The 27,293-nt window shown below is 26.6% G+C and overlaps 3 protein-coding genes and 1 non-coding gene across 4 annotated transcripts; 2 read left to right on the top strand and 2 right to left on the bottom strand.

Annotated features, from left to right (window-relative positions):
* Nucleotides 1-7,377: 7,377 nt before the first annotated feature.
* LOC115720915 (late embryogenesis abundant protein D-34-like) lies at nucleotides 7,378-10,159 on the bottom strand. The gene is made up of 3 exons (XM_030650122.2): nucleotides 9,697-10,159; nucleotides 8,216-8,494; nucleotides 7,378-7,709 (listed from the first exon to the last, which is right to left on the bottom strand). Exons 1-3 carry the CDS (start codon nucleotides 10,027-10,029, stop codon nucleotides 7,545-7,547), a joined length of 777 nt encoding a protein of 258 aa, XP_030505982.2. The 5' UTR covers nucleotides 10,030-10,159; the 3' UTR covers nucleotides 7,378-7,544.
* Nucleotides 10,160-10,999: 840 nt separating this feature from the next.
* On the top strand, nucleotides 11,000-12,423 carry LOC115720672 (uncharacterized). The gene is made up of 4 exons (XM_030649839.2): nucleotides 11,000-11,327; nucleotides 11,416-11,497; nucleotides 11,587-11,968; nucleotides 12,060-12,423. The coding sequence occupies exons 1-4, from the start codon at nucleotides 11,291-11,293 to the stop codon at nucleotides 12,300-12,302; spliced, it is 744 nt and encodes a 247-aa protein (XP_030505699.2). The 5' UTR covers nucleotides 11,000-11,290; the 3' UTR covers nucleotides 12,303-12,423.
* Nucleotides 12,424-12,453: 30 nt separating this feature from the next.
* On the bottom strand, nucleotides 12,454-12,526 carry TRNAP-AGG (transfer RNA proline (anticodon AGG)). The gene has a single exon. It is a non-coding gene; the product is annotated as a tRNA-Pro (tRNA).
* A 6,398-nt stretch (nucleotides 12,527-18,924) lies between these two features.
* LOC115718602 (MLO-like protein 3) lies at nucleotides 18,925-25,579 on the top strand. Its single transcript, XM_030647413.2, has 15 exons — nucleotides 18,925-19,162; nucleotides 19,247-19,304; nucleotides 19,395-19,675; nucleotides 20,158-20,274; nucleotides 21,755-21,815; nucleotides 22,506-22,597; nucleotides 22,726-22,800; nucleotides 22,899-22,993; nucleotides 23,649-23,698; nucleotides 23,809-23,849; nucleotides 23,957-24,130; nucleotides 24,236-24,271; nucleotides 24,387-24,454; nucleotides 24,935-24,995; nucleotides 25,117-25,579. Exons 1-15 carry the CDS (start codon nucleotides 19,043-19,045, stop codon nucleotides 25,429-25,431), a joined length of 1,644 nt encoding a protein of 547 aa, XP_030503273.2. The 5' UTR covers nucleotides 18,925-19,042; the 3' UTR covers nucleotides 25,432-25,579.
* Nucleotides 25,580-27,293: the final 1,714 nt, after the last annotated feature.

The following is a 27,293-nucleotide window of genomic DNA, read 5'->3' as shown; positions in this document are numbered from 1 at the left end:
ACACTTGTATTAATTTGTAGGCAATTTAAAAAATAACTTTAAGTGACTTACCCGTATAAAAGCCACGAGTTCCTAAGCTAGAGAATATAATTAACCCTAATATATATTTACTTATTTTAATTCTATATATTAATTAATTGCTTCTATTATTATTTTAGTGAATAATGTGAAACACCTTAATTTCAAAGGCTGCACAGTAGGCCGGAACATAAAAACCGCTAAACCGTGGGAACCGCCTAACCCATTAGAATCCGCCCGTATGAAAACCGCCCATTAAAAACCCGCGAAAATTGGATTGGGTTGAGTTTTAACCCGTTGTTTGGCGGGCGGGTACGGGTTCGCCTAAAAACGGGCGGGTCCAACCCGTACCCGCAATATATCATTTTTTTTTTTTTAAATTTATTTTCTCTAAGGTGGAACCAACAAGCAGAGCTGGTTCACTGCCGATGGGCAATGTTGGGAGCTGTTGGTATTTTCATTCCAGAATTTTTAACAAAGATTGGTATTCTCAACACACCATCATGGTACACAGCAGGAGAACAAGAGTACTTTACTGACACAACTACCATTTTCATTGTTGAGCTCATCTTTATTGGTTGGGCCGAGGGAAGACGTTGGGCCAATATTCTAAAGTCCGGTTGTGTCAACACTCTGTACTGTTGCAAATTAAGGATTATGGAAAGCAGTAGGCACTTTGGTGTTTAAGTTGTAGAGAGCCTGTGTGATTTAATCAAGTTGGGTTTTTGGTTCCCATCTTAAAGCTTTCAACTGAACAAGGTAAAGGAAGAGTGAACTTTCAGTGTAATGAGATAATTTAATTTATTTTTTTTTTCTTGTGACAATATACTTTGGAAGTTTTGATTTTTAAGAAACCCAAACCGCCCAAAAAACCGCATAAAACCGCCCCTTAAAAAACCGCCCAACCCAAATTTTTATTGGGCAAGTATGGGTTGTGATTTTAAAAAACCGCCAAATAAAAAAACCGCCAAACCGCCCAAAAACCGCCCAACCCAACCCATGTGCAGGCCTACTGCACAGCATGACCGATAAGACAGCATTAAATTATTAGCAATGCTCAAATTTTAAATTTCAAAAGGAAGGTGACGACGAAGCTCACATGCATAAATATTTATATATTATATAATATTATCCTACATATAATATCCAGGGCCGGCCCTAGACATAGGCGGGCTAGGCCCGCGCCTAGGGCCCACACTTTCTGGGGGCCCAAAATAAAAAAATAAAAAAAAATTACTAGGCTTTTATTTAAGTAAAATTTAAGTGTAATATAAACAACAAATATTTATAGCTTAGTTGGTTGAGGTGGAGGACATAATGTCCAAGGTCATGGGTTCAAATCCCATGACACTCTTTTTTTGATATATTTTTGAGGGCCCCAAAATTTAATTCGTCTTGGCCCATAAATTTTCAGGGCCGGCCCTGATAATATGAATATTATTCTTTCTCATACAATAACATTAATATTATTAAACATTGAATATGTTTTATAGGGATTTAGATATCCTAAATATAAAACTAATGACTCATTAATTATATAAATTAATATCTCAATTCTCAAATATATATATATAGCTTATAATTGTCTCTAGCTACCTTTCTAATACCTTTAATTTACTAGCTATACTATTACTTTTTAGTTAACTTTTATGTTTGAAAGCATATTGAAATATTTTTTTTTTCAAAATTTATTTCATAGTAGTGTTCGTTATATATCTTTACAACATTATTCCTATAAATTTTTAAAAATTTTCGAATAATTTATGGTACTGAAAATACTAAATAATTTAGGGTTCTTTTGGTATGTCGTATTACACTGTATTGTATTGTATTATATTGAATTGTATTTTATGCAATATTTTTATATAAAATTATATGTGGTATTAACTTTTATAGACACCTAAATATATAATGTTTTAGTTTAAATTAAAGTTTAACATAGTATTATATAAAAATATGATATATAATCCAATTTAATATAATGTAATACATTACAATACAACATAATCCGACGTTTTAAATGAGTTCTTAAAGTTTTTTAAACACGCATAATAAATTAAAATATCAAAATTATTTTCAGTACAATAAACTATTCATAATTTTTTTAAATTTATAAGAATAATACTGTAATTTCAAAAAAAAAAAACACTATAAAAAAATTTAAAAAAAAAAATATTTCGACATACATAAAAATAAACTATATTATCACTCTATATGAATGAAAATATTGATGATGAAATCGATCGTGTTAGTTATATACAGAGACACGTAATGAATTGAAATGATATAAATATATTATTATTATTATTATTAGATAATATATTACTAATTAAAATTGATTTTAATGATGACTTAAATTTGACCATGTAATATTAGTAATGATCTTCGACAATTTTCAAATTATGTCTTTATAATTAGTTTTGGTAACAATCACTTTAATTACTTGAGATGTGTATTTAATCAATTAGTTTGAAACACGTACATATATTATCTCTTATCAAACCCTAGAAATTAAATACAAACTTTGTCATATATATAGGGAAATTTATAAAAATACTGGAATTTGAGTTAACTTTTACAAAAATACTGTCACACGGAAATCTTTTCAAAAATACTGTGTTTTTGTAAAACACCAGTAAAACACAAAGCAGAACAACTCAAAACAACAGTAGAACACTAGTAAATCACCAGTAGAACACCAGTAAAAACTTAATACAGTATACTGCAGTATGAAACTTATGAAAAAACACAGTAAAAAAGTTAAAAATTCCGCCTAACAATATTTTTGTAAGAAAATGACAAAAGTTAGTATACCATGTAAATTTCCCTATATATATAAGCTAGCATCGTTAACAAATTAATATCAACTTGATTAGAATTTAGAAGAAAAAAAAAACTACTTAATTTAGAGTCACACAAAAAAAAAGCCCACCTTAATTATAATTTAATTAGTAGGATAATTATGATCTTGTTGATCTCATTTCTCAGATTTTTTCAACTGTAACATTCTTATTAGCAATGTTCAAAATTATGTCAATTCATACATTAATTGATGAAATAATTTCAACAAATTTTAGCAATAATTTCAACCACTGCCTCTTCCAAAATGTGATACTGACTATATATATATAGCTAGTGAAGAAATTGAGAATTTTTTGTTTTGAAAATTTTAAATATTTAATTTAAGGATTTTTTAATTTTTACACTTCAAAATAATTTTTTTTTTTTGTATTTTTACAAAATTTCACATAGAAACCCTCATAGCAACTAACAGAGCAACCTAAATCGTAACTAAAATCCACATAGCAATCTATATATAAAAACTAACAGAGAAACCACCGGAGCAATACCCAAACTGTAAATTTGAAGAAAAAAGTAAAAAAATTATAATATGTAGAGTAATTTCCCAAGAAATAATTCACCCAAAAAAATATAGGGAAATTACTCTATTTACTATTTTTTTTAACTTTTTTTTTTTTAAATTTACGGTATTTGAGTTTCTAAAGTGATTTATCTAATAGTTTCTATATGGGTTATTATACGATTTTTGGTTGCAATTTAAGTTGCTCCGCTAATTGTAATAAATGTTCTATGTAGAATTCTGTAAAAAAAAATAAAATTGTTTTCAAATGTAAAAATAAAAAAAAAACCCCAAAAATATATTAGACAAAAAATTATGCATAAAGAAAAAATAATTCATAAGAAAAAAAAAACAACTTATGGGAAAAAAATTCTTAACATCAATTCTTATATTGATATTAATGTTATATATATTAATATTTTTAAAATTAATATTTAATTATAATTATTTTTTTTAAAAAAATCATGGGTAATACTTACATTTAAGGTTGGCCCTAGGCATAGGCGGGCTAGGCTTGCACCTAGGGCCCACTTATTTTAGAGGTTCAAATAAAAAAAAAATTAAAAAATATACATATTTTTTTTTAATAATTTTTAAAAATACAATTTATTTTTATAGTAAAGACTTAAAACAAATTTACTTATAGGCTATTTCAACTCAGAACCGACTTGCTTACATTGAGAAATAAATTGAGAAATAATACTCGTCATATATATATTTATATGAATATTATTGTTAGAGAATAAATTAAGCAAAGCTTACAATCTGTGACCTATGTGTATATATATAGAGAGAGCGGTATGGTTAGGGATACACATGGAACGAAGACGGCACAGGGAATTTCCCTATTAGAAAAATATAGTTTATAATAAAATTTTAATATATAAAAATATTAAATTACATAAAAATTAAAATATTACACTTTAATTATTTTTTAATAAATTAATTATTATCCAAAACACATTGTAAAATTCATAAAAAAGATAGTAATATACTAAAAAATACAAACATAAATTATAAATTATAAAATATTACTATAAATATAAAATAAAATACTAAACGGGTTATTGTCGGGACAGGGAGTGTGATCCCTGTCCCTGCCTCGTTTAACATTCAGATGCAAAAAATAATCCTCGTCCCTGTCTCGTTCTCTATTTAGACAAAGAATTTCTGTTCTATTAGGAGCGAATCCCCGTAAAGCCATCCCCATAGAAGAAATGTGCATCGTAGGTATAGTATAACAATACAACCCTGTAATTAATGTAGACTAACTTTTATAAAACGTCCAAATAAAACCATAATAATCAATAGTTAAGAACCTTTCTATTCATTCACTAATATAATTAAGTTAATGTATGTGATCCAATAATTTGTACCTATACAATACCACAGGTATATATATATGTATATATATTGTAGAACTCTTTTTACACTACCTGACAAATCATTTCTCATTAAAATATTATCTATAATTCTACTCATACTCTAATTTTAGAATACTTGACAAATGATTGCGTGTTCTATTGTCTAGCTACCCACTCCCAAATACATCTTTTTTAAGAAAAATAAAATAAAATCTTATTCATTGTATATATGTCTTTGTATTTTCCCATGACAATATAATATTGTTTCCTCCATCAATCAAAAATTATTCAAATTCAAATTAAATTTAATAGTTTTCTTTTCAAACCAAAATTTAATAGCTTAATTACGTAAGAAACATAATTAAAGAAATATAAGACTGAATTTGGTTTGCTTACCACGACAGTCAAAATTAATGTTTTTTTTTTCCAGATTATATTAACACAAAACAATTATTTTGTAACGTCCCCGTTCAAGTCTCTATTGGGTCCTCACACCCATGGAATGAATGGCTCTTATACACGAGTACGCCACTCTGACTGCTTCAGTCACCCTACAGACCGCGTGCTTTGTCCTCACTCACACGTATCCTGGGAAAACTTCCTAGGAGGTCACCCATCCTTAAAATTGCTCCAGGCCAAGCACGCTTAACTGTGGAGTTCTTTCGAGATGGCTACCGAAAAACAAGATGCACCTTGTTGACATAGGTAGTACCAATCAATCCATTTAAGCTCTCTTCAACTGTGTAGTCCCATACCTACACAGTCTCAGAATCATCCCACTTGACCTTCTCCAGGCGGTGTGGAATTGCACAGCTTACCCGATATTTCCCTTACGGATCACGGGACTACTGACTGTCACATATTTAAGTCTAAAAATTAATTAGTTTTAATTGTAATAATTTTTGGGTAATTTCTAGAAAATTCCCACATATACACGTGAGTGATGATGTATTTCATTTCTTTCCAATTTTAAAAGAATCAATTAATTGATGTAAATGTACCAAAGTTTGGCTTATATATATAATCTCTTTTGAATTGAATCATTCCAACTTTCTTGTTTAATATATTGGAAAATGTACAAAGTAAGGCAAAACGATTATTGAGAGCATATATGATAACAGGGTATTGTTAATTAATTAACTGTTAATTATATAATTATTTTCTCCGACTGTATCTGAAAAATGTTCATATATGTATATTTATTTATTATATAATATGAAAACTGAGTATTCAAATACGGACCTAATTAATAAGTTAAACATAATATTGACTTAATATATAATATATAATTCACAAGAAACAAACAACCAAATATGTTACGTACCTTCTGAATTCGTTTTATTAACTTAATTAAAATCAGTTATATCACATAATAATAATAATAATAATAATAATAATAATAATAATAATAATAATAATAATAAGAACTATTTGTTTATTTTATTTCTAACGACTATAAGACTTAGTCTCATGATAAACAAAATTATATTGTAATGTTCTGATTGTATATTAATTTCTTTCAAAAAAAGATGCAGGTCTTCACCCTACTATTTTGGAATTAAGTAATTTGATCACATAGAGAGTAGTTTTTTTTTGTCTGCAAAATAGTAAGTTTAGAATAATTTATAAAATCATTCTTAAAAAAAAAATTTAAAAATATTTCTCACATTATTTTGTGTTAATTTTAGTAAAAAAATTCTAATATGAATGAAAGTTCAGGGGTATGATTTAGTACATATCAAAGTTTGAGGGACATGATTAGGTAAATATCAAAGTTTAGGAAGCATATAGTTTAGTACATAAACAATCATTGAAACAGTAAAATTGAATAAAATTAGACAAAAGTCCTTAAATCTAATAATCTGAATAAATTTTAACGATAAAAAAAGATCAAAAACATGATTTGGTACATTCAAGAGAAAAAAAATCTTAATTAACCATTAATTAATGCTCTATTATTATTGATAAAACCTTAAAGAAGTGAGCAATGAGCCAATTACATATGGTGTGGTACGTATTAATAAGGCCCACTTTTGTACATGTTGTGAATTGTCAAAGTCTAGTGGACTTTAATTGTATACGTACAGAGATAGATAGAGATGAATTCATAGTGAATACCCACCAACTAATTAAATGACATCTCATTTACTTAATTACTGTGAAATGACTTTATCAGTGTATCCAAGAATGGGACTCAACAACACTTCAAACTTCAAAGTGTTCATCCATGAAGAAAACTATTATATTAATAATTAATCAGTAAGATATAGCTAAACGTAAAATATCAGTTTGAAGAAAATCTTTCGGGTCCGTTTAGAAAGTCATTCTATGATTTGATTTATGCATAATTAATTTAAGCTAATTTATTTGATGATATAAGTAATTAAGAAATTTTAATTACATCTTTTAAATTTTGACTCCCATAAAAATTATACTAAAAAAATTTATTTTAAATATTAACAGCTAAAAATATTATTTACCAATATAATTACTAACTATTTTAATCAAACAAATAATTAATTCATATATAATATTAATTATTTCTAAATATTATTTTAACATATAAATTTAAAAAAATCTGATAAAAATAAAAAAAATATATATATATAATTTTATAAATATTTAGAACATATGTCACTAAAATTATATATTAAATTTATATATACAAAAACTCTAAACAAACCCGTCGACATAGTTAATGGATGGATGTGGACACACAAATTATTACACGTTGCAAAATATTTCAAACTAATTAATTACATTCATATTGCTATACATAGCTTACATATTATGTATATTGATCATTTGTTCTGGTTGAGGGTAGCGGCGGCAGCCATGGAGGCTCCAATTCCAGGAGGAGTAGGAGTGATGTTCAGATCAGGCTTATTCCTTATCTCAGCATCAATTACCCTTTCAGCATCTTCTCTAGTCACACATTTATCCCTCTCTAGCTTCTCACTCGCATCCTAATAATAATTTATAATCATCACAATATTTTCACCACACAAATAACTATTAAAAAAAAAAAAATGTTAAAGGTACCGGTTGCTTAACACCCTTCTACATGTGAATATCGCTATTAGTCCAACTAAGTATATATCGAATTCCATATAACTTAATATAATAGCTTTTAAAAGAGTATCGTTAACTAATCGCAACGCGACATGTCGCGAAAATGCTAAACACCACTGTTACCTCATAATAATGCTAAAAAAAAATTAATACAAGAAAAGTCTGCAATTAATACACTCTTTCAGGGGTACTTCGGTAAACAATTCTTATATGTTTTGCTATTTAGGAGTTAAGTCTGTTTTTCTTTATGAATGTATACGTATGTGGTATCTATTTAATATTATTTGTAAATTTATAATAAATTTTTTGAATAATTTACAAAATATTAAAAAAATATATTAGCATTTTCCTACATGTCCACCTATCTATATATATATAAATTAATTTTAATATTAATTACCTTAAGAATATCAGAAATAGTTGTCTTATTTGTGGTTTTTGGGTTTTGAGTGGCAGCAGACTGAGCAAGAGCACCAATACCGCCAGGCTGCGTTAAATTACGCCCAGTTGCTCTCATCTCGGCGGCTTGTATTGCGGACGCATCACTTTGGTCAACAGTTTTGTCGCCCATTGAGAGTGCAGCCGCCTCAAGGGCTTCGCCTATATTAACCGAGTCCTTATCCAAAACCGCTCCTGGTGTTCCGCTTCCCACCACTGCCTCACTCAACTCCCTCACCACCTATAAATATAAATAATTAAAATTAAAAAAATTATTTTTTATTCTCATGAATTTTGAAATGTATTAAATTATGCCCTGAACATTTTAAGTCGTTAAAAATACTCCTGAACAATTGAGATTGTTGGATTTAAAGACTTTTGTCTAATTTCATTCGATTTTACTATTTCAGTAATTGTTTATGTACTAAATTGCTACCAAACTTTGAAATCTACCAAATCATGTCCCTCGATTTTAACATATACTAAATTATGACCTCTGAACTTTCATCCGTGTTAAGTTTTTTTACTAAAATAATAAAAAAAATATTCCTTAAATCCAACCATCTCAATAGTTCAGGAGTATTTTTAACCACTTTAAAGGTTCAAAGAGCATAATTTGCTACATCTCAAATTAAGTTTAAGAACTAAAAATTCTAATTAGCATTTTTGCCACTTGTACCAAATGTTATTCTCAAACTCTAAATTATTGAAATTATTAAATTATTTTTATTTAATTCTATTCAAGTAATAATTGTTACACATACAAAATCACGTTAAAGACCTTTCATTCAGAAAGAAAAACTAAAGAAAAAAAAACTTTGAATTAAACAATCTTCATACTTTGAAACAAAATTTAACAGTTTAAAAAAATTTAAAACATGTCAAAATTAAAGAAAAATATCTTAACAATTATATTATTACGAAAAAATAATTTGCCATAAATTTAACGATAAATAAATATCCAATTAAAAACATTTACGCTAATAATATATTTTTTTTCTAAAACCGCTAATAATACTTATTATTTGGCCAATATAACACTTAATTATTATTTACTGAAAATATATCTAAAATTGGTTAGACATAATATATATTTAAATATTGGCAAGAATACATTATAAAAAAATATATTTTCACTATTTAAATAATAATATATAGAATATAGTAATATACTAAATAAATTCTAGAATTTAAAAAATATACATTTAATGAAATAGAAAGTAAATATTTTTTTATTATATGAATATTTTACAATAATTATTTTTTTTCTTTTGAATAATTATTTTTAACGTTTTCTAATTAAAAGTGTTTTCTAATTAAAAATTTTAAAAGTGAAATATATTTTTTAATTTGAATATTAATTTAAGTAATATTATGTTTAACTATGTAAGTATTATAAAATATTAATTTTTTTTTTCAAATATTATAAATTAATATAATCACCTGACCACCAATGGCTTCAGTGACGACGCGGCTCCCGTGAAGAGTTTTTTGAGAGACGGTGACGCCCTCCTCTCTACCCAGGTTTGATGCGTTGTTATGGCCACTCAAGCCGAGTCGCTCATTTAGAGCGGCAGCCGACTCCATGACCGCAGCCGAGCCACCCTTTAGAGTTTTCCCTATAACCATGTTCTCAGCGGCTTGCATAGCGGCTGCGTCTCTCGGCGCAATAGGCCTAGACGCTAACTCACCCTGGACGTTGAAAACGTCGCCGTATTTGATGGGGTCCAGCTGTTCAATCTCAGCTGCTTTTTCTGGTAATTGTTTCTGGCTCATTATATTAATATATTGGTTATGATTTATTATTAACTCTTTTAATAAATCTATTTGGTTTTTGAAGGGAAAATTCTACTAGAAGTACTAAAACTATTGATTGATGATGAAATACGACAAAGCTTGCAAGTTTTTATGTAATAATATGTATATATTTATGATGTGAAGAAGATAAAAACAATATTTGGAATAGTTGGGAAGAGTGGTAAGTGGGAGGCTGTATTGGATTATAGTGTGACACTTGGTTTGGTGTGATCTAAGATATCCACGATTCCACCACGTGATGATGCATACGTGGTTACCCTTATACCAGTTACAGCTAGCCGTACAACACGTAGTCTTAGTTTTTTTGACATGGCACAAACTTGAGTAAGATTTTATATGGAAAAAAATATATATTTAAGGACAATACAAATTATGAATTTTTTCTCAATAACTGTTAAGATAGTTAAATTGAAGGGTTTTTGTCTAATTTAATTTAATTATACTGTTTTAGCATTTGTTTATATATTAAAATATACTTTCTAAATTTTAATATCTACTAAATATATACCCCTTAAACTTTAATATATATTAAATCATGTTTCATGAACTTTTATGCATGTTAGAATTTTTTTACTAAAATTAGATAAAAATCCTTAAATTTAACAATCTAAATAGTTCAGGGAAATTTTTAACGACCTTAAAACTTTAAGAGCATAATTTAAAGTATGTCAAAGTTCAGAGAAAAAAATTCTTAATTAGCCAAAAAAAAATATAAAATTAAACACAATACAATATGAAAAGTATAAATTTAAACAAGATACAATATAATAAGACCAAAAATACGAATAAAATATTACTTAAAAACATAACAAATAACAAAGATATTTGTTTGAATTAGATGAGTATGTAAGTTAACTTCACCATCTAATTCATAGCTTTCAATTTTGTATTTTTTTAACATTCTTTTTAAATTTTATGAAAGTTATAATCCAAATTATTCATATAAAAGTCGTATAACTAAAAATTGCTATAAAGTATGATAGAATGAGTGAAAGAGTCCTCTTATATGTTGCTTGTGGCCATTTTCTGTAGCCCAATAACAAACAGGCCCAATAGTCAATTTTTATTGGCCCATTAATGGTGTCAAAATTTAAACCTGTTGCCGCCATTTTTATTCAAACAAACTCATCATCCACCACTTTGAAATTGATCCAATTCTCTCAATATAGAAACAGAGCCTTTCTTCTATATTTCTCTGTACTTCTTTTCTTTACTTACAATGGATCTTCGTCTTCATCCAAATCCAATTCAACCAGGTACCATTTTTCACTTTCCTTTTTCTATATTCATTGTTGAATTTCTAAATATTTAACCATATCAAAATTATTTTAATACCAAATACAGGTAAAAACAAGCCCCTGAAACCCCCAAATAAGCCGATTCAGAAAATGCCCAAAGCTTCAATAATCACTTCCACACTTTCCAGGTAAACACTATTTCTCATTTCTTAAGTTTGATTCATTAATTTTTGAAATTTCACCTTTATTATTTTTTTTTTTCGGTTATTTAATTAAGAGATAAGCGAGTTTTCGGAACCGTTCGAAACTCCAACAATTCAACGATCATCAAACCCTCCTCCTCCAATGGTGTTCCTCACAAGAAGCCTCAAAGGTCCAAACCCACACGATCCCAGCCCTTCATTGAAAACCCAAAACCCAAATTGAAACAAATTGAAGAAGAGAAAAAGACTCCAATTTCAGGGCATCGAACTCCGGTGAATTCGAAAATTTCGGCCTCGAAATCGAATTTCCATACCGCAAAGATTTGTACTAAATGCAGATTTGATCGGCTCGAAACGTCGTCGTATTGGGTTGGACAGATCAAGTTGGCTGAGTCAGTAGGCAAGCATTTTGCTTCGCTTGCTTTCTTCAAACTCGCAATTGAATCCAAAGCACAGGTAATTATTCAATTCAATTTTCTTTGTCTTATATAAATAACTGTATATATATATGTGTGTGTATAAATAACTGTAAAAATGTGTAATTTAGCCATTTGAAAAGCTGGATTTGGAACTGAAGAGGTATTTGGGGAGAAATGGAGGATTGGGCGTGGAGAATGAGTGGAAGGAAGTGTGTTCTAAGTACGAAATATTATTATTGAAGAAGAAGAAAGAAAGTGGGAATAATTATAGTGAAGATTTTGATTCAGCCATTAAGGAATTGAGCTTAACTCAAACTCAAATTACTAATCTTGGAGTTGAGAATGATGATGATGGCTTTTGTCAAAATTGAAGCCTAAACTAAAACCATAACATTTATGTATGTTTGTTTTTGTAGTACATTGTCATTTTGTGTTGATACTCATTGATTGTAAAAAAGATTGAAAACATTTTCGATTTTATGAAGATTGATATTGAAAATGAATGGTAAAAAAGAATAGAATTGAGGCATTCCGAGAATTGAACTCGGGACCTCTCGCACCCTAAGCGAGAATCATACCACTAGACCAAATGCCCATTTGATGATTGTTTTGTGTTTTATATATAACTATAATAATAATTATGTGTGGAAATTATCTTTTAAACAATTTATTATAGAACATTGCTATTGCTATTGAACACTTAAGCTACTTAATATTATATTAATGTGTCACATTATAATTAATTTGTGATTCTCTATATTACTTATTAAATCAAATTGTATGATACTTGTTAATAAAATATATCAATTACAATAGGGGCGGAGCCAGAACTAAATAGTTGGGGGGCCAATATCGGACAACGTAGTATACAACAAATTTAAATTTTGGTGACTAAAATATCTTTTAAGGATGTATGTCTATTGTGGAAAATATTATGATTTTTAAATTTTATACAATATTTTATAAAATAATCAAATAATTAAATTAAAAATAAAATACGAGTGATATTTTAAAATTTGATGGAGTTCAATTTAATATTACCAAAATTAATAATGATATGTAGTTTTTTCAGAAAAAAAAAATCATATTGATTTTAAGAATAATATAATTGATTAATGTTATTACTATTAATTAAACAATTTATTAAATATATTTTTAAAATTAATACAAATCAAATTAAGGATAGAAAAGGAATAATATAATTATTATATATAATTATGATACTTAAATTCATATATAATAAAATTATATATATTATAAAAAATGGTGTATTTATATATATAATTATGTTTTAGTATAAATTTTTAAAAATTTCTGGGGGGCCACAGCCCCTGTTGGGGTGCATGTGGCTCCGCCCCTAACAATAGACTACTTTTTACAGTGTTTGATACTTTAAGGCACCTATTAATATTTTCCTTTATAACAATAGGTTTATATTAAGATATGATTTATAATTATGAGTAAACCTGATTCATGGCAATATTATTGTTCAGAAAATACATAACTCTACACAATATAAATTTTTTTTAAATTTTTTTACAGTAAATGCGTTTGATTATTTGTTCTTTTAAAAAATTATTAGAGAATGCTCTTTTAAGTATTAATTTTGACATGTATTAATTTTAACTAGGATTTTTATTCCTTAAATTCATGATCCTGAACATTTTTACCCGTTAAATTTTTTTAAAAAAACTATTGAGATTATTGTATTTAAGAATTTTTTTTTCTAATTTTATTAATTCAATCATTGTTTATACTAAATTATGTTCTCCAAATTCCCTTGAACTTTGACATTTACTAAATTATACTCATTTAATTTTTAACGGTCTTGAAAATTCAAGAACATAATTTAATACATATCTAAATTTAAGAGACAAAAATCAGAATTAGCCAATTTATAATTTAGTTAGTTTTGTTCCAGATTTGATTTTCTAAACTTAAGTCACATGGGAATATTAGTATTATAATGTACGTTCAAACAAATAATTTTTCTCCTATATATGGTCAATCTTATTTTCTCATTGAAAAAAATAAAATTAAATATGATATTTCAGTTAATGATCTTGTGTTAGTTATTATCTTATTAAATATAGGACAATACTTTTGAATTTCACATAAACCTCGCATTATAAATTATATATTCTTCTGGTCTTATTTGTTACGTAATTTTAATATTTTAAATTAATTAGGGTATGCACTAAGAATATAAACAAGCTTAAAATACAGTCAAGACAAGCAATTATAAATCATCATTAAAATAATGCTTTTAATTATTATTATTATATTAAAAATGTATGAATCATATGATCAAGCTATATTCCTTTGGGAAAATCAACTAGGGAAATTTAATTTTTTTATAGCTTCAATTATTAATAATTATGATCACATAAACTAACTTTTTCTATCTATCTTAAGTCCATTTACATATAATTACATATCAATCAGTACAAACTTCCAAGGAATGCTTTCCACTTTCAAGCATGCCAAATATTAATGTATTAAATAAAATAAAAAAGAATAATAAATATTTTTGTCTTCAAAATTATTTACCTACCAAATTATATATTTTAGGGTGATTCTAGCACCCCTTTAAAAGAGATGTACTGATGTATTCTCTACTTGTTTCGGCATCCAAAAAAAATTTTTAGTCTAATTTTTTTTTCATATTCATGTATGTTATAGCTATTTAAGATATCCTACAAAGTTTTAAGAAATTCGGAATAATTTACAATATAGAAAATAATGTTCAAATAGTCTATTTTACACGCGTATAAAATAAAATAATTACGCGTGCAACACACTACTTGAACACAATTTTCGGCGTGTTAAACTTTTTTGAATTTCTTAAAATTTTGCAAGATGTCTTAAATAAGTATAATTTACATGACCATGAGAAAAAAAATTGATTAAAAAATTATTTCGGATACTAAAACAGATAAAAATATATCAGTGTATCTCTTTTAATGGGGTGCATTATAGAATTTCCCCATATTTTATTATAAATAATATTTTTGAAAATATAACTTTGGAAAATTCTATAACACACCCCCTTTAAAAGGTTATATCGATACAATAAATAATGCAATAAACTGAAGAAAAAAAAATGTCAAAACAAATAGAGATGCATCAGTGCATCTCTTTTAAAGGTGCAATTTTTTTAAATTTTATAATAAAATCATAACCTAATAAATAAACCATTATACTAATTATAATTAAAGAAATGTTAGGTGTGGTAATTTGTGTTCGCAGGTCGTATTCGGGTCGTGTCGAGACCAATGTATAACAAGTATATGCTCGATCGGAACATAACTCGTTTAATAATCGTGTCAGAAAATGAAACTCAAACACGACCCGTTTATAAACGTACGACACGATCTATTTAACTCGTTTATAAGCATATTTTGTTTCAACATGTCAACCAATAACACGTTTATGACCCATTTTATTATGACATGTTAAAATACTAAAATAACTTTAAATAAGTCATTAACGGGTCAATTTCGTATTAGCCGTCACTACAACAAATATAGTTATTACCGGCGGGTTTATTGCCGGCGGAACTCACCCGCCGGTATTAATAGGGGTATTACCGGCGGAAATAGCCATCCGCCGGTAATAACTATATAATTAATATTATATTAAATAAATAAAAAAAATTATTTTAAATTTATTATTACCGGCGGGTTTGTATTAATACCGGCGGAATCCCGCCTCGAAAAAAGTGGGCGGGATTTTTACCGCCTAATTTTTTGAAATTAGTTTTACCGGCGGATTAATACCGGCGGGACCCGCCGGTATTAATCTGGGATTCGTAGTTTTTATTAATACGGCGGAACCCAATTAATAATGCGGCGGGTCCGCCGTATTAAAAATCTATATAAACCCCTCCCCATTTCAGAATACCATTTTTTTCCATTTTCACTCCCCCCCATCTTCTCCATTCCACCTCCCCTCTCCGTTTTCAAACACAATCCGCCCCGTTCTCCGGCATCATTTCCCACGGAAAACCCCGGTCTGTGGCCCGTCTACCACTTGCTTGATCTGCAACATTAATGATTTTCGTTTTTTTTTCTCTTGTTTACATATATTATTTTTTTTCTTAATATCTAATTTTTTTCTCCATCTTTAAAGTTTGGGATAAATAATCTGACGTGGGAAGAAATTTCTGAGTAAAACGCCGGGATCGGTTGGTGTACTAAATATTTGGAGGTTAGTTCTTACAATATTTGTGTATATATATCTCATTAAAATAATTTTTTTTCTGTAAAAAATATTATATATGTATGTATACTGTGTATTGTGAATGGAAAATGTATTATATTTGAAAAATTTTAGTTTAGTGTATTTTTAATTGCTGTTTTGTGTATATTGTGTACTGTAAATTATATATTTTGTATATATGCTGTGTGTTGTGAATGAAAAATTTGTAGATATTGTCAATTTGTACACAGTGTATACATTATATACGGTATATACAGTGTATATACTGTGTATATAGTACAGTGTATACACTGTATATATAATATACACAGTATATATACAGTATATACACGGTATATACTGTTTTATACAGTGTATATACACTGTATATACTGTATAGTTAATATAGTGTTATATATATTATGTAAAAAATAAATGTAATTTATAGAGTTTTGTATTAAATTTTTTGTAAAAATTTTGTGTCATTAATATTTTACAATAATAAACAACTTTTAAATATGTATAAAATTTATATACAATTGACTATTTTTAAAAAATGTAATAAAAAAATTAAGATAAATCTATATTTTTGAAAAAAAAAATACTCATAAGTTAAATATTTTATAACATAAAAAAATAAACTTTTTCATGTAAATATTAAATAAGATTTTAAAATCTAAATTTTACTTTTTTAATACTTAAAATTTAACAACAAAAAGTTTATGAAATTTTAACATTAAAATATGTAAAGAATAAATATTAATAAAATAATAATTTCTTTAATTTAAAAAAAATTAATAAAAAGCAATTTTAATATAATATATACTTGAAAAATAAATATAAAAACAAAAAAAAATATTTTAATGTAAAGAATTAAACTTTTTTATGATTTTAATTATAAGTTTTTTTTTTAAAAATGATTTAATATAGAAAAATATTTTTAAATAATATTTCTTTAAAAAATTAAATAAATAATATAATTTTAACATTAAAATATATAAAAGAAAATATTAATAAAATAATAATTTTTTTAATATAAAAAAAATTAATAAATAAAAATTTTATTGTAATATATACTTGAAAAAAATATAAACTCAAAAAAAATAATATTTAGATGTAATATATTAAAATTTCTTTCACAATTTTAATTATAATTTTTTTAAGAAAAAGATTCAATATAGGAAAATATTTTTTAAATAATATTTCTTTAAAAATTAAAAATAGAAAATTTATTTAATAAAGAATGTTTATTTCAATTTGGGTCATTGTTGCAGCAACAACCTGTGTATGGTCAAATGGGAGGATCTCCACAACAGCCTATGTATGGAGGCTTTTTCGATTGCTCGAGTCGGCAACAACGGCAACAGAACCAATTTTGGTTCGCCCCCACCCTCGACAGTATGTGGAGATCTTGCCTACGCGCAGTGGACAACCTTATTACCCTCAGCTTTCCCGCCGGCTCAATCCCGTGAGAATATTGATGGTTCAAGACTTAGCTCAAATGCGAGCCAATTTTTAGAATTTACTGATTTGAACAATGCTAGTTAGGTTTTTTTTAATTATGTGTTATGTTTTAAAGTTTATTTAAAGACAATTTCCTAATTTTATTTAAGATAATATAATTTTTATTGTAATGGACAAATTAATTTTAATACTTAATTTCTTAATTAATGTTTAATGTTTAATTTCTTAATTTTGATATTTTATTTCTAATTAATATATTTATTTATAAAATAATTATTATAATTAATTTAATTATATTAAATAATCAGAATATTATTTTTTTTAATATTTAAAATTATTATTACCGGCGGATGGGTCCGCCGGTATTTATCATTATAATATATTTTTTTAAATATTTAAAAATATTAATACCGGCGGACCCCACCGCTATTAATCCGCCGGTATTAATATTATTACTCGATGATTCCCCTTTCGTCGGTAATAACCATTTTTATCGACCAATTAATGCCGGCGGATAATTACCGGCGGATTCCGCCGGTATTAATTATTACCGGCGGTACTATTACTTATTACCGGCGGATGCTTCCGCCGGTAATAATGATATTTGTTGTAGTGCGTATCAATTCGAACACGACCCGTTTATTAAACGGGTTAAACGAGTCAACCCGAACAAGACCTGAACCCATTTAAAGCAAATCCAAATTTACCAATTTTCGTGTGGGTTTCGTTTCGAGTCGTGTTATCGTGTTTGACCCGTTTTGTGAGTTCTAAGTAGTGTCTAGCATCCTCTAATATGTCTCATATTATTAAAAAAAAATTAAAATATCGCTAACCTATGCTATAAGTGATATTAGGTACTACTAAACACCTTATAACAATCCTCTTACCGACCTAATAACATTATTGTGAGAACCGCGGCGGCCATGGCCGGTGGCCGAAGATTGGTGTTGTATTTATAAGGTTAAGCAGTAAGTTATTAATGGCACATAGAGAACAGTTCTTAGAAAGAAACAAAAAAGAAAATAGTTAGTTGACTCCTTTTCTAAAAAGTCAGCAAAATTAATGCCCCAGCTCCAACGGCTTTCCCATCCCATGCAAAACTTTAAAGTCAATAATAAAGAAAAGTACCCAAATCAAACAAGAACACTAACACACACTTGATCCAACAAACAATCCATAAATATTGCTACTAACTTTTCATCGTGACAAGACAACAACGACCACTCCAAATTTACAATCTTTCTTTTCTAATGTTAAAAAAAAAAATAAAGTATCACCAATTATTTAATTAATCAAAACTACACTTAATTGAGTCTAAAAAGTCAGGCGTGTCAAATAATAAAATAGACAGAGACATCTATAATAACTGGTGGAGTTATAACCTTCACCAATATTTAAGAAAAAATAAATAAAATTATTGTTCATTCTTTGTTCTCTCAAATTGGCTATGGCACCACATGAAAGCAGGTCTCTTCAAGACACACCCACTTGGGCTGTGGCCACTGTTTGTCTTGTTTTCATTTCTATTTCAATTTTCATCGAACAATTGATCCATATACTCGGCACTGTAAGTATTTATATAAATAAGTTTGGTTTTGTAATTTGATTATTAATTGGGAATTTGTGACTTAAAATTTTGTGTTTGATAAAGTGGTTGAAAAGGAACAGAAAAACTGCTCTGTATGAGGCTGTGGAGAAGCTCAAATCAGGTGATCAGAATTAGTTTTTTTGGGGGGGTTTTATTAATTCATTTTACTGATTTGGGGTTTTTAATATTGGAATAATTAATGTGTGTGTAGTGCTTATACTTTTGGGACTCATGTCTCTGTTCTTGGCTGTAACTCAAAGACCAATCTCTAAATTTTGCATACCCACTAAGTTAGCTTACACCATGCTTCCATGCCGGAATAGTGTCCACACAAAAACTATTAAATCTATTGGTGTGTTATTACATTCAAACTCCTTCAACACCATTAATACCAACACCTTCTTTGAGGATTTTCATGAGTTTGAACCCCAAATGGGAAGAAGATTGGGAGAAGATGATGAATCTAGTTTGGCTGATTATTGTGAATCACAGGTATACATATTCTTTTTTCATTTATTTTTTCTTTTCATCTTTCATTTGATTGGTATAATTAATTTATTATGAAATATCGTTAACTATTCATAAAGCCTTATTTTTATAATGGTGTTGAGTACCACTGTAGTATGTAATAATAAGGTCTGAAAATGTTAAAAAAAAATTAATAATAATTATTTAGCACTCTAAAGAGTATCTGATCTCACATAATTTAATTTAATAATTATTATAGAATATTATTAACTATTCACAAAACGTCATCTCATAATAGTATTAAACATTAATAGTGCCTTATAGTAATGCTCATAACAAAAATTAAATAAATGTCTATAATACCATAGAATTAAGTATAATAAATATTAGTGATCATTTACAAGACCATTCAGTGTTAGTAAATAATAATGATAAAAAAATTGTTTTTGTTTTTCAATCTTATTTTACATAATTTGTCATTAATTAATGTTATTAAATAAATACAGGGGAAGACCTCATTTATATCACAGGGTGGAATGAACCAACTCAATTACTTCATTTTTGTTCTAGCAATGATGCAAATTGTCTATAGTGTCCTCACTATGGCTTTGGGAAGAGCCAAGGTATGGATATACTATTATATAATAAATAGTAATATTTCTTGCTACCCCTTTTGAAGATTAATTTATACATTTAAATCAACTCACCCCATTATTTAACTTATCTAAATATTTTATATTAATAGTAATAATAATAGAAGGGGTGGTAGAATGGGATCCATGTGTGATTTTCACATATTCGATCTTTTGGTATATATATATCTAGTAATGCTAAGCAAGGACCATATATAATTGCATTCTTTATGTATTATTTTAGGTTAGATATTTATGATGGCAATTTTGGAATTACTTCTAGAACTAATAATTTGACTTGTAAAGATATCTATTTCATGGGATCTATAGGAGACATAATCCAACTTATTTCAAAACCAAAAGTCTTAAAACCTTTTTTTTTATTTGTTTTTGGAAAATTGGGTACTAAATGCAATACTTAATTAGTCAATGTGCGTGTTGTGTTGTGTGCCCATAAAATTAAATTTTATATAATGAAGAATAAGGGGATCTGATCTCTTATATAGTTTGTTTGTCCAGAATTAATTGAATGAAAAAAAAAGGGTCATATTTTAATTATCTAGTTACATGAAATTAATAAAAAAATGTGATTTTTATTTTTAAAAAAATTATAAAAATCTTTATATGAATTTGTCTTAATTATTATTATTAATTGCTTAGATATAATGTATTGTTAATTAATGTATTATAATTATGTATAGGTACATGACATGTATATATTATATATATATATATACAGGGTCGGTCTTAAGATATATGGGGTTTAAGGCGAAATTAAATTTTGGGCCCTTAAAAGTTCAATCCCTCATAACTACACATTACAATTTTTGTTAAATTTTCTTCTTATTTAACACTTTATTTAGATATTAATATTTTTTTTTTTTTACAATTTCGAAGCCCTGAGCGTTTGGGGGCCCAAAACGCACGCTTGGTTCGTCTATCCTCAGGGTCGGGCCAGTATACATACATTATATATATAGTACAATACACGTGAATTATATTTAATTAGTTTGGTGTGAAGTAATAGAGATAATATATATAAAATTTTATATATGGACCCAAAGTTATAAATGGCACTGAAAACTCAGTTATTATCTTCAACAATATCTAGTTTGGTCGTTATTGTCAACTTTCACTACTACCATCCTATCCGATCAATAATGTTTGAGAAAGATTTTTAAAGAGTATTGTTTTTTGAGTATTATTAGTGTCTAACACTTTGAATAGATTATAGATAGTGCTTTATGATTGGTTAGTGATATTTTTTAAAAATTATTTTTTTATATAGTATGAGATTCAATATTTAATTAGACTAATATTTTACCAGTTCACATCTTTAATTAGAGTTCAAATCATCACTAATAATAATCAGTAACCTTTCCCAAAACTCTGTAATTATTTTTTTTTAGATAATAAGTACTTTATTAATTAGTTAATTAATTAATGAGCATGTTGATATATATATATACAGATGAGACGGTGGGAGGCTTGGGAAAAAGAAACTCAGACAGTGGAATATCAAGTTGCTAACGGTAACAATAATTAACTAATTAACACAAAACTATTAATTAATTAATTAATTATTACATAAAAAAAAAAAGTTTTTTTTGATAACTATTAGATATGTAAAAAAAAAAGGGTTAAGAATATGTAACTTTTTATGTATACAAAATTAAGTTATAATATATTATTGTACGTAGTATTTATAGGTATTGTTTTTTAGCATGATAATATATATAGTTACAAAAGATTTCTCATAAAAATTTTAAAAAAATCTAAATGTTTCGAATAATAAAATACTTAAATAATATAGTTATTGAAAAACAATCACTACTGATCAATATTTGAAAATAATTAGTTTTTTTGAGTTTTTTTTTTTTTTTGGATAATAATTAATTTGTTGAGTTGTATAAGTTTGAGCATTTATTATTAATACCAACCGAATTACGTACAGCTTAATTCCTAAATCCTTTTCTCTCTCAAAAAAAAAAAAAAAAAACTAAGTCAAGAAAAGAAAATGTCAAATATTATGAACCTTAATTATTATTACTAATATTGGATTTGGGACCAATAAGAAGTAAAGAAGGACGTGTGGAATTGTATATTTAAATAGACTTTGTCTTAAATTAATTAGATAATATTATTATTTTTAAAAATGTGAATTGTAAAAAAGCAATTAATTATTAATGATGATAATTTGAATTTACTTTGTTATTATTTAGATCCATTTCGATTTAGGTATACTAGACAGACAACATTTGCAAGAAGACATATGAGTTCATGCACACCTACTTCATCTATGCTTTTATGGATTGTAAGTCATCATCATCATAATAATTAATTAATTAATTAATTAATAATAATGATGCTTAGCTTAATTAATTAATTACTTGCATATATAGATATTCGTAATAATTGGTGGGTTGATTGATTTTGATGCAGATATGCTTCTTTCGACAGTTCTTTAATTCAGTTGCAAAAGTTGATTACCTAACTCTACGCCATGGATTCATTTCGGTAATCATCACTACTATATATCTAATTATATTATATTATTATTATAAATTAATTACCTGCATTTTATTTATTAATTATATAATTAAATTATGGTGCAGGCTCATTTGACCAGTACAACCAACAATTCATTTAATTTCCAAAAGTACATAGAAAGATCACTTGAGGATGATTTCAAAGTTGTAGTTGGCATCAGGTTACACTCCCTAATTAATTTCCAATATATATACTTCATTATCCAATATATATTCCTATATTATATGTATATGCACGAAAAATAAATAAATAAAATAAAATGTAAATCTAAACACTATGCATGCATGCTACTACTTTAAACACTATGCAATATGCTTCTAGTTCTAGCTAGCTATAGCTAGCCACCTTATTGGAAGCCCACCCTTCTTTTTATATTTGAATTTTTTTATACACATTTTTTATGTTTGCACGCTCGGGTCTGTGTTTAGGGTCCACTTAGTTTAAAAACTTTTTTTTCAAATTTAAAAATTATATTTTTTTTTACGCCCCAAAAATATTATTTTTTTTGTCCTATGACCCTATATGTGTTTATATATATATATATCAAAATAATAATATAATTAAGCTTCTGGTGAAAAATAAAGAAAAAAGATCTTCTAAATTCTATATAAAATCATCGAAAAACCTAGGATGAATCATAATTATCAAGTAGTTTTTGAATTAAGAATGTATTGTAATATTTGTAGAAATATGTATATATATTTATTAAATTAATTTAGCCTATAATATTGTTGCATCATGTTTATAAATATGGTACTGTTAATTACTTTGCTTATTACTAATTAATTTTTATTTTTGCGTTGTGAATTGATTAGCCCTCCCATGTGGCTTTTAGTCGTCGTTTTCATGCTTGTGGATGTACACGGTCAGTATACACTTCAACTTCTTAAATTTAATTTATTAGTTTTCCCAAATTTAAAACTACTAATAATAATAATTATTAATGTAAACTTAATTAATTATTATTATTAACAGGTTGGCATGTATATCTCTGGGTTTCATTTATCCCACTACTTGTAAGTTTCTCCCAAATTTTAGCATAATTTATTACTTGGGGTTATTTAATTATGGTTTAATTAATAATTAAGATTGTATTAATGGAATTAGTGTACTTTATATATAGATTGTGGTTGTACTTGGTGCTAAGCTTGGAGTAATTGTGGCAAGGATGGCTCATACACTTGATGAAAAGGATAATGTAATCATGGGAAGTCCTTTGGTACAACCAAATGATAATCTTTTCTGGTTTGCTCAACCCAAATTCGTCTTGACCCTCTTGCATTTAACCTTATTTATGGTAATTAATTTTAATTTTAATTATTACATATTGTTTTTTTTAAAAAAAAAAAATGTGTTAATCTATACACATCTAGCTGACAAGTTTTTATTGTATTATTTTCAGAATTCTTTCGAGTTAGCTTTCTTTGTTTGGGTCACGGTAAGTACCTTGGTATTTTATAATTTTTTAATAAATTAACCATTTTACAATAACACAAAAGAAAAATATTCTAATATTTTGGTGTATATATATATATATGATTATTTTCTTTCAGTGGCAATTTGGGATTTCGTCTTGCTACCATGAACATACATTGATTATTATTACAAGAGTGGTTTTAGCGTAAGTATAATAGTCCTACAATTATTATTATAGCCATTCATTTTTTGGGGGGTAAGAATTAACCGGTATTTTAGTAAATTTCCTATCTATTTTGGCTTTAAGAAGAACTTTTAAGTTTACTTTTTTTCTATGAGCGTGTTGATTATAGTTATTTAAGATTATTAATAAATTTTCAAAATGAATTTAATAGTTTACTATACTAAAATTAAGATTCAAATATTTTGTTTCATGTGCAATTATTTTTTCTTATACACATGATAATAAATAAGTATTTGAATTTTATTTTCAGTATTGTAAATTGTTCAAAAAAAAAAAAAAATTATAGATATCCTAAAAAATTACAATTGTGAAAAAGAAAAATAAAAAAAAATTCTAGTTACCATCATAATTAATTTTTGGTTAATAATAAGGTTAATAATTGGAAATATATTTTTGGTGAATTTGATTTGTAATAAATAAAATAATTAATTTTGGTGGCAGGGTGACAGTTCAAGTAATGTGCAGTTACATCACTCTTCCTCTGTATGCTCTTGTTACACAGGTAATAAATAAACATCTTCATCAAATTATTATTTTTATACTTTCTATTCATACAATTAATAATTCAACTCATCATCATCATTTTTCTTAATTATATATATTATATATTATATATTATATAGATGGGATCAAACTTCAAGAGTGCAGTTCTAGAAGAGCACACAGTGAAAGCTATAAAACAATGGCACTCAGAAGTAAAAGAAAAAAGAAAGAGAAATCAAACTTCACAACATGAATTATCTTCTACAACCACGACCACCGTTAACACTATGGACCACCACAATACTAATACTAATAGTAATAATACTAGTCCTCAACATTTATTGTCTCATCATAACCGTTCACCTACTTTTGCTGATCAACTTCAACGTTTTCCAATTGATCATCATCATCATCATACTACTACTCATGATGAAATTGTTGAAGAACAAAAATAATCAATCTTAATTAATTAAGATACAACATTTTGTTAATACATATAGATTAGTAATTCTTAATTTGAGTAAATTAATGTATTTATATTAATTAAGCTATTAATCATTTTTTGTTTTGTATAAGTTTGTATTAATATTGATGTTTTCTACATATTTATGTGTCATTCATTCTTTTCTTACTATATATATATCATCCATTTATTAGCTATATTAATTAGGGATAACAAAAGTTCCTCATCAATTACTTTGAAGCCAAATGATCAACAATTAGCTGTGAATTTCACAAATTTCATAATAATAAAAAGGGATTAGATATTTAAAATGCAAGACATACTACTAATTAAATTTTAATTGGTGTGATTTTATAGTTAGTGTAGAAATTTGATAAATATCTTAATATTAATTTTTTAATAATTATTAAAAGTAAATAATTATTAGGGTGTATGTCAGTTGATTTGGCCGTTACATTTTATTCAACTTAACGTAAATATTGTATTACAAAAATCTAAGTGAAATTCATTCAATCAAGAAAAAATAAAATTTCTACCGGCCCAATAAATTTGTCAATTTGATCGGGTTAAGATCCCAAGCCAAGCACTAATATTTTTTTTTCACATTTAATTGTTATATTTTAATAATTATAATAATAACAAAAATTTAACAACAAAATAATAGTATGACAATAACTTGTAAATAAAATCTAAAAAATTGTAAAAAAAAAAATATTAAAAATTACTGTATTTTTATAATTTTTTATTGTTTTTGTACTTTTTTTTTTTTGAAAATTATCCAAGTAGTAATAATAATAAATACATATAAAGATAATGACTAAGTTTGGTTAAGCCCTAAGCACCCAGCCCATGGTCCAGCGAGCCTTATCAACTTGTTGCCAAGTGAGCTTTGTCCTGTGGCCCAACAACTTTTAATGAAATGGGTTGCCTAATTTCTTCGGCCCACAACCATTTCCCTAATAATAATTGTGAGTGCTTGCATTTTCCAAACTTAAATATATCAATTTGGATCCAAGAAAAAGAACATATACTAAATCTAATTTATTTGTATTACATACAATAATATGTGAGAAGAAAAATAGAGTTAAATACATAGTCTATAACCATTGAAAAATTCTATCATATAATTGTAATTTACCAACATAAATATTTAAGTTTAATTTTCAGTTGTAGATAAATACTTAAGTTTAATTTTTTACAGTAATAATACTTAAGTTATATTTCTAGAACTACCGTAGGCACCTGATCAAGTGTCAAGTCAAGATCTACGTGTTATTTTCTTCTTAGTATATTTAAATAATTTTTTAGATAAAAAATAAAAATTTAATGACCTAAACCAATCAGAGGCTGTCATATGGTCATTGACTTGACACTTAACGGTTAGGTACTTACAGAAATTCTAAAAAATATAACTTAAGTATTATTACCTAAATGTTAAATTTATATATTTATTTAAAATTAAGAATCAAACTTAAATATTTATGATGTAAATTACTCATCACACATAATTAGTTGCAAAGATCTTCTTTTCTCCTTAAGTCATAACATCAAGGTAACCTGTGCATATCTCATTCAAGTCATAACATCAAGGTAATCTATACATATCTCATTAATTTTAACATGGAAATAAACAATCCCATTTCTTCCACACAAAAAAATTTAAGAAAAAAATACTACCTTAACAAACTATTTGGTTTATTAAATTAGTATGAAATAAACAAAATCAAACCTATTTTATCTTTATTTTGTGAGATTTATAAATCTTTATTTTCTTAGTTAAATTGATGAAGTCTTGGCCCCTTACAATTAAATGATGAGGTAGCTGAAAAAACAATTAATAAAAATAATGACATT

This window comes from Cannabis sativa, chromosome 2, assembly GCF_029168945.1.
Source record: "Cannabis sativa cultivar Pink pepper isolate KNU-18-1 chromosome 2, ASM2916894v1, whole genome shotgun sequence".
NCBI classification, from domain to species: Eukaryota; Viridiplantae; Streptophyta; class Magnoliopsida; order Rosales; family Cannabaceae; genus Cannabis; species Cannabis sativa.
This window is presented reverse-complemented; position numbering and strand designations above follow the sequence as displayed.

Excerpts from the sequence above, each read along its gene's own strand:
- LOC115720672 (XM_030649839.2), top strand. The coding sequence starts at position 11,291 with ATGGATCTTCGTCTTCATCCAAATCCAATTCAACCAG. Across the intron at positions 11,498-11,586 it reads ATCACTTCCACACTTTCCAG|AGATAAGCGAGTTTTCGGAA; the intron begins GTAAACACTATT and ends TATTTAATTAAG. Across the intron at positions 11,969-12,059 it reads CAATTGAATCCAAAGCACAG|CCATTTGAAAAGCTGGATTT; the intron begins GTAATTATTCAA and ends TGTGTAATTTAG.
- LOC115720915 (XM_030650122.2), bottom strand. The coding sequence starts at position 10,029 with ATGAGCCAGAAACAATTACCAGAAAAAGCAGCTGAGATTGAACAGCTG. Across the intron at positions 8,495-9,696 it reads CTGAAGCCATTGGTGGTCAG|GTGGTGAGGGAGTTGAGTGA; the intron begins GTGATTATATTA and ends TTATATTTATAG. Across the intron at positions 7,710-8,215 it reads CTATTTCTGATATTCTTAAG|GATGCGAGTGAGAAGCTAGA; the intron begins GTAATTAATATT and ends AATTATTATTAG.
- LOC115718602 (XM_030647413.2), top strand. The coding sequence starts at position 19,043 with ATGGCACCACATGAAAGCAGGTCTCTTCAAGACACACCCACTTGGGCT. Across the intron at positions 21,816-22,505 it reads GGAATATCAAGTTGCTAACG|ATCCATTTCGATTTAGGTAT; the intron begins GTAACAATAATT and ends GTTATTATTTAG. Across the intron at positions 22,994-23,648 it reads AAAGTTGTAGTTGGCATCAG|CCCTCCCATGTGGCTTTTAG; the intron begins GTTACACTCCCT and ends TGAATTGATTAG.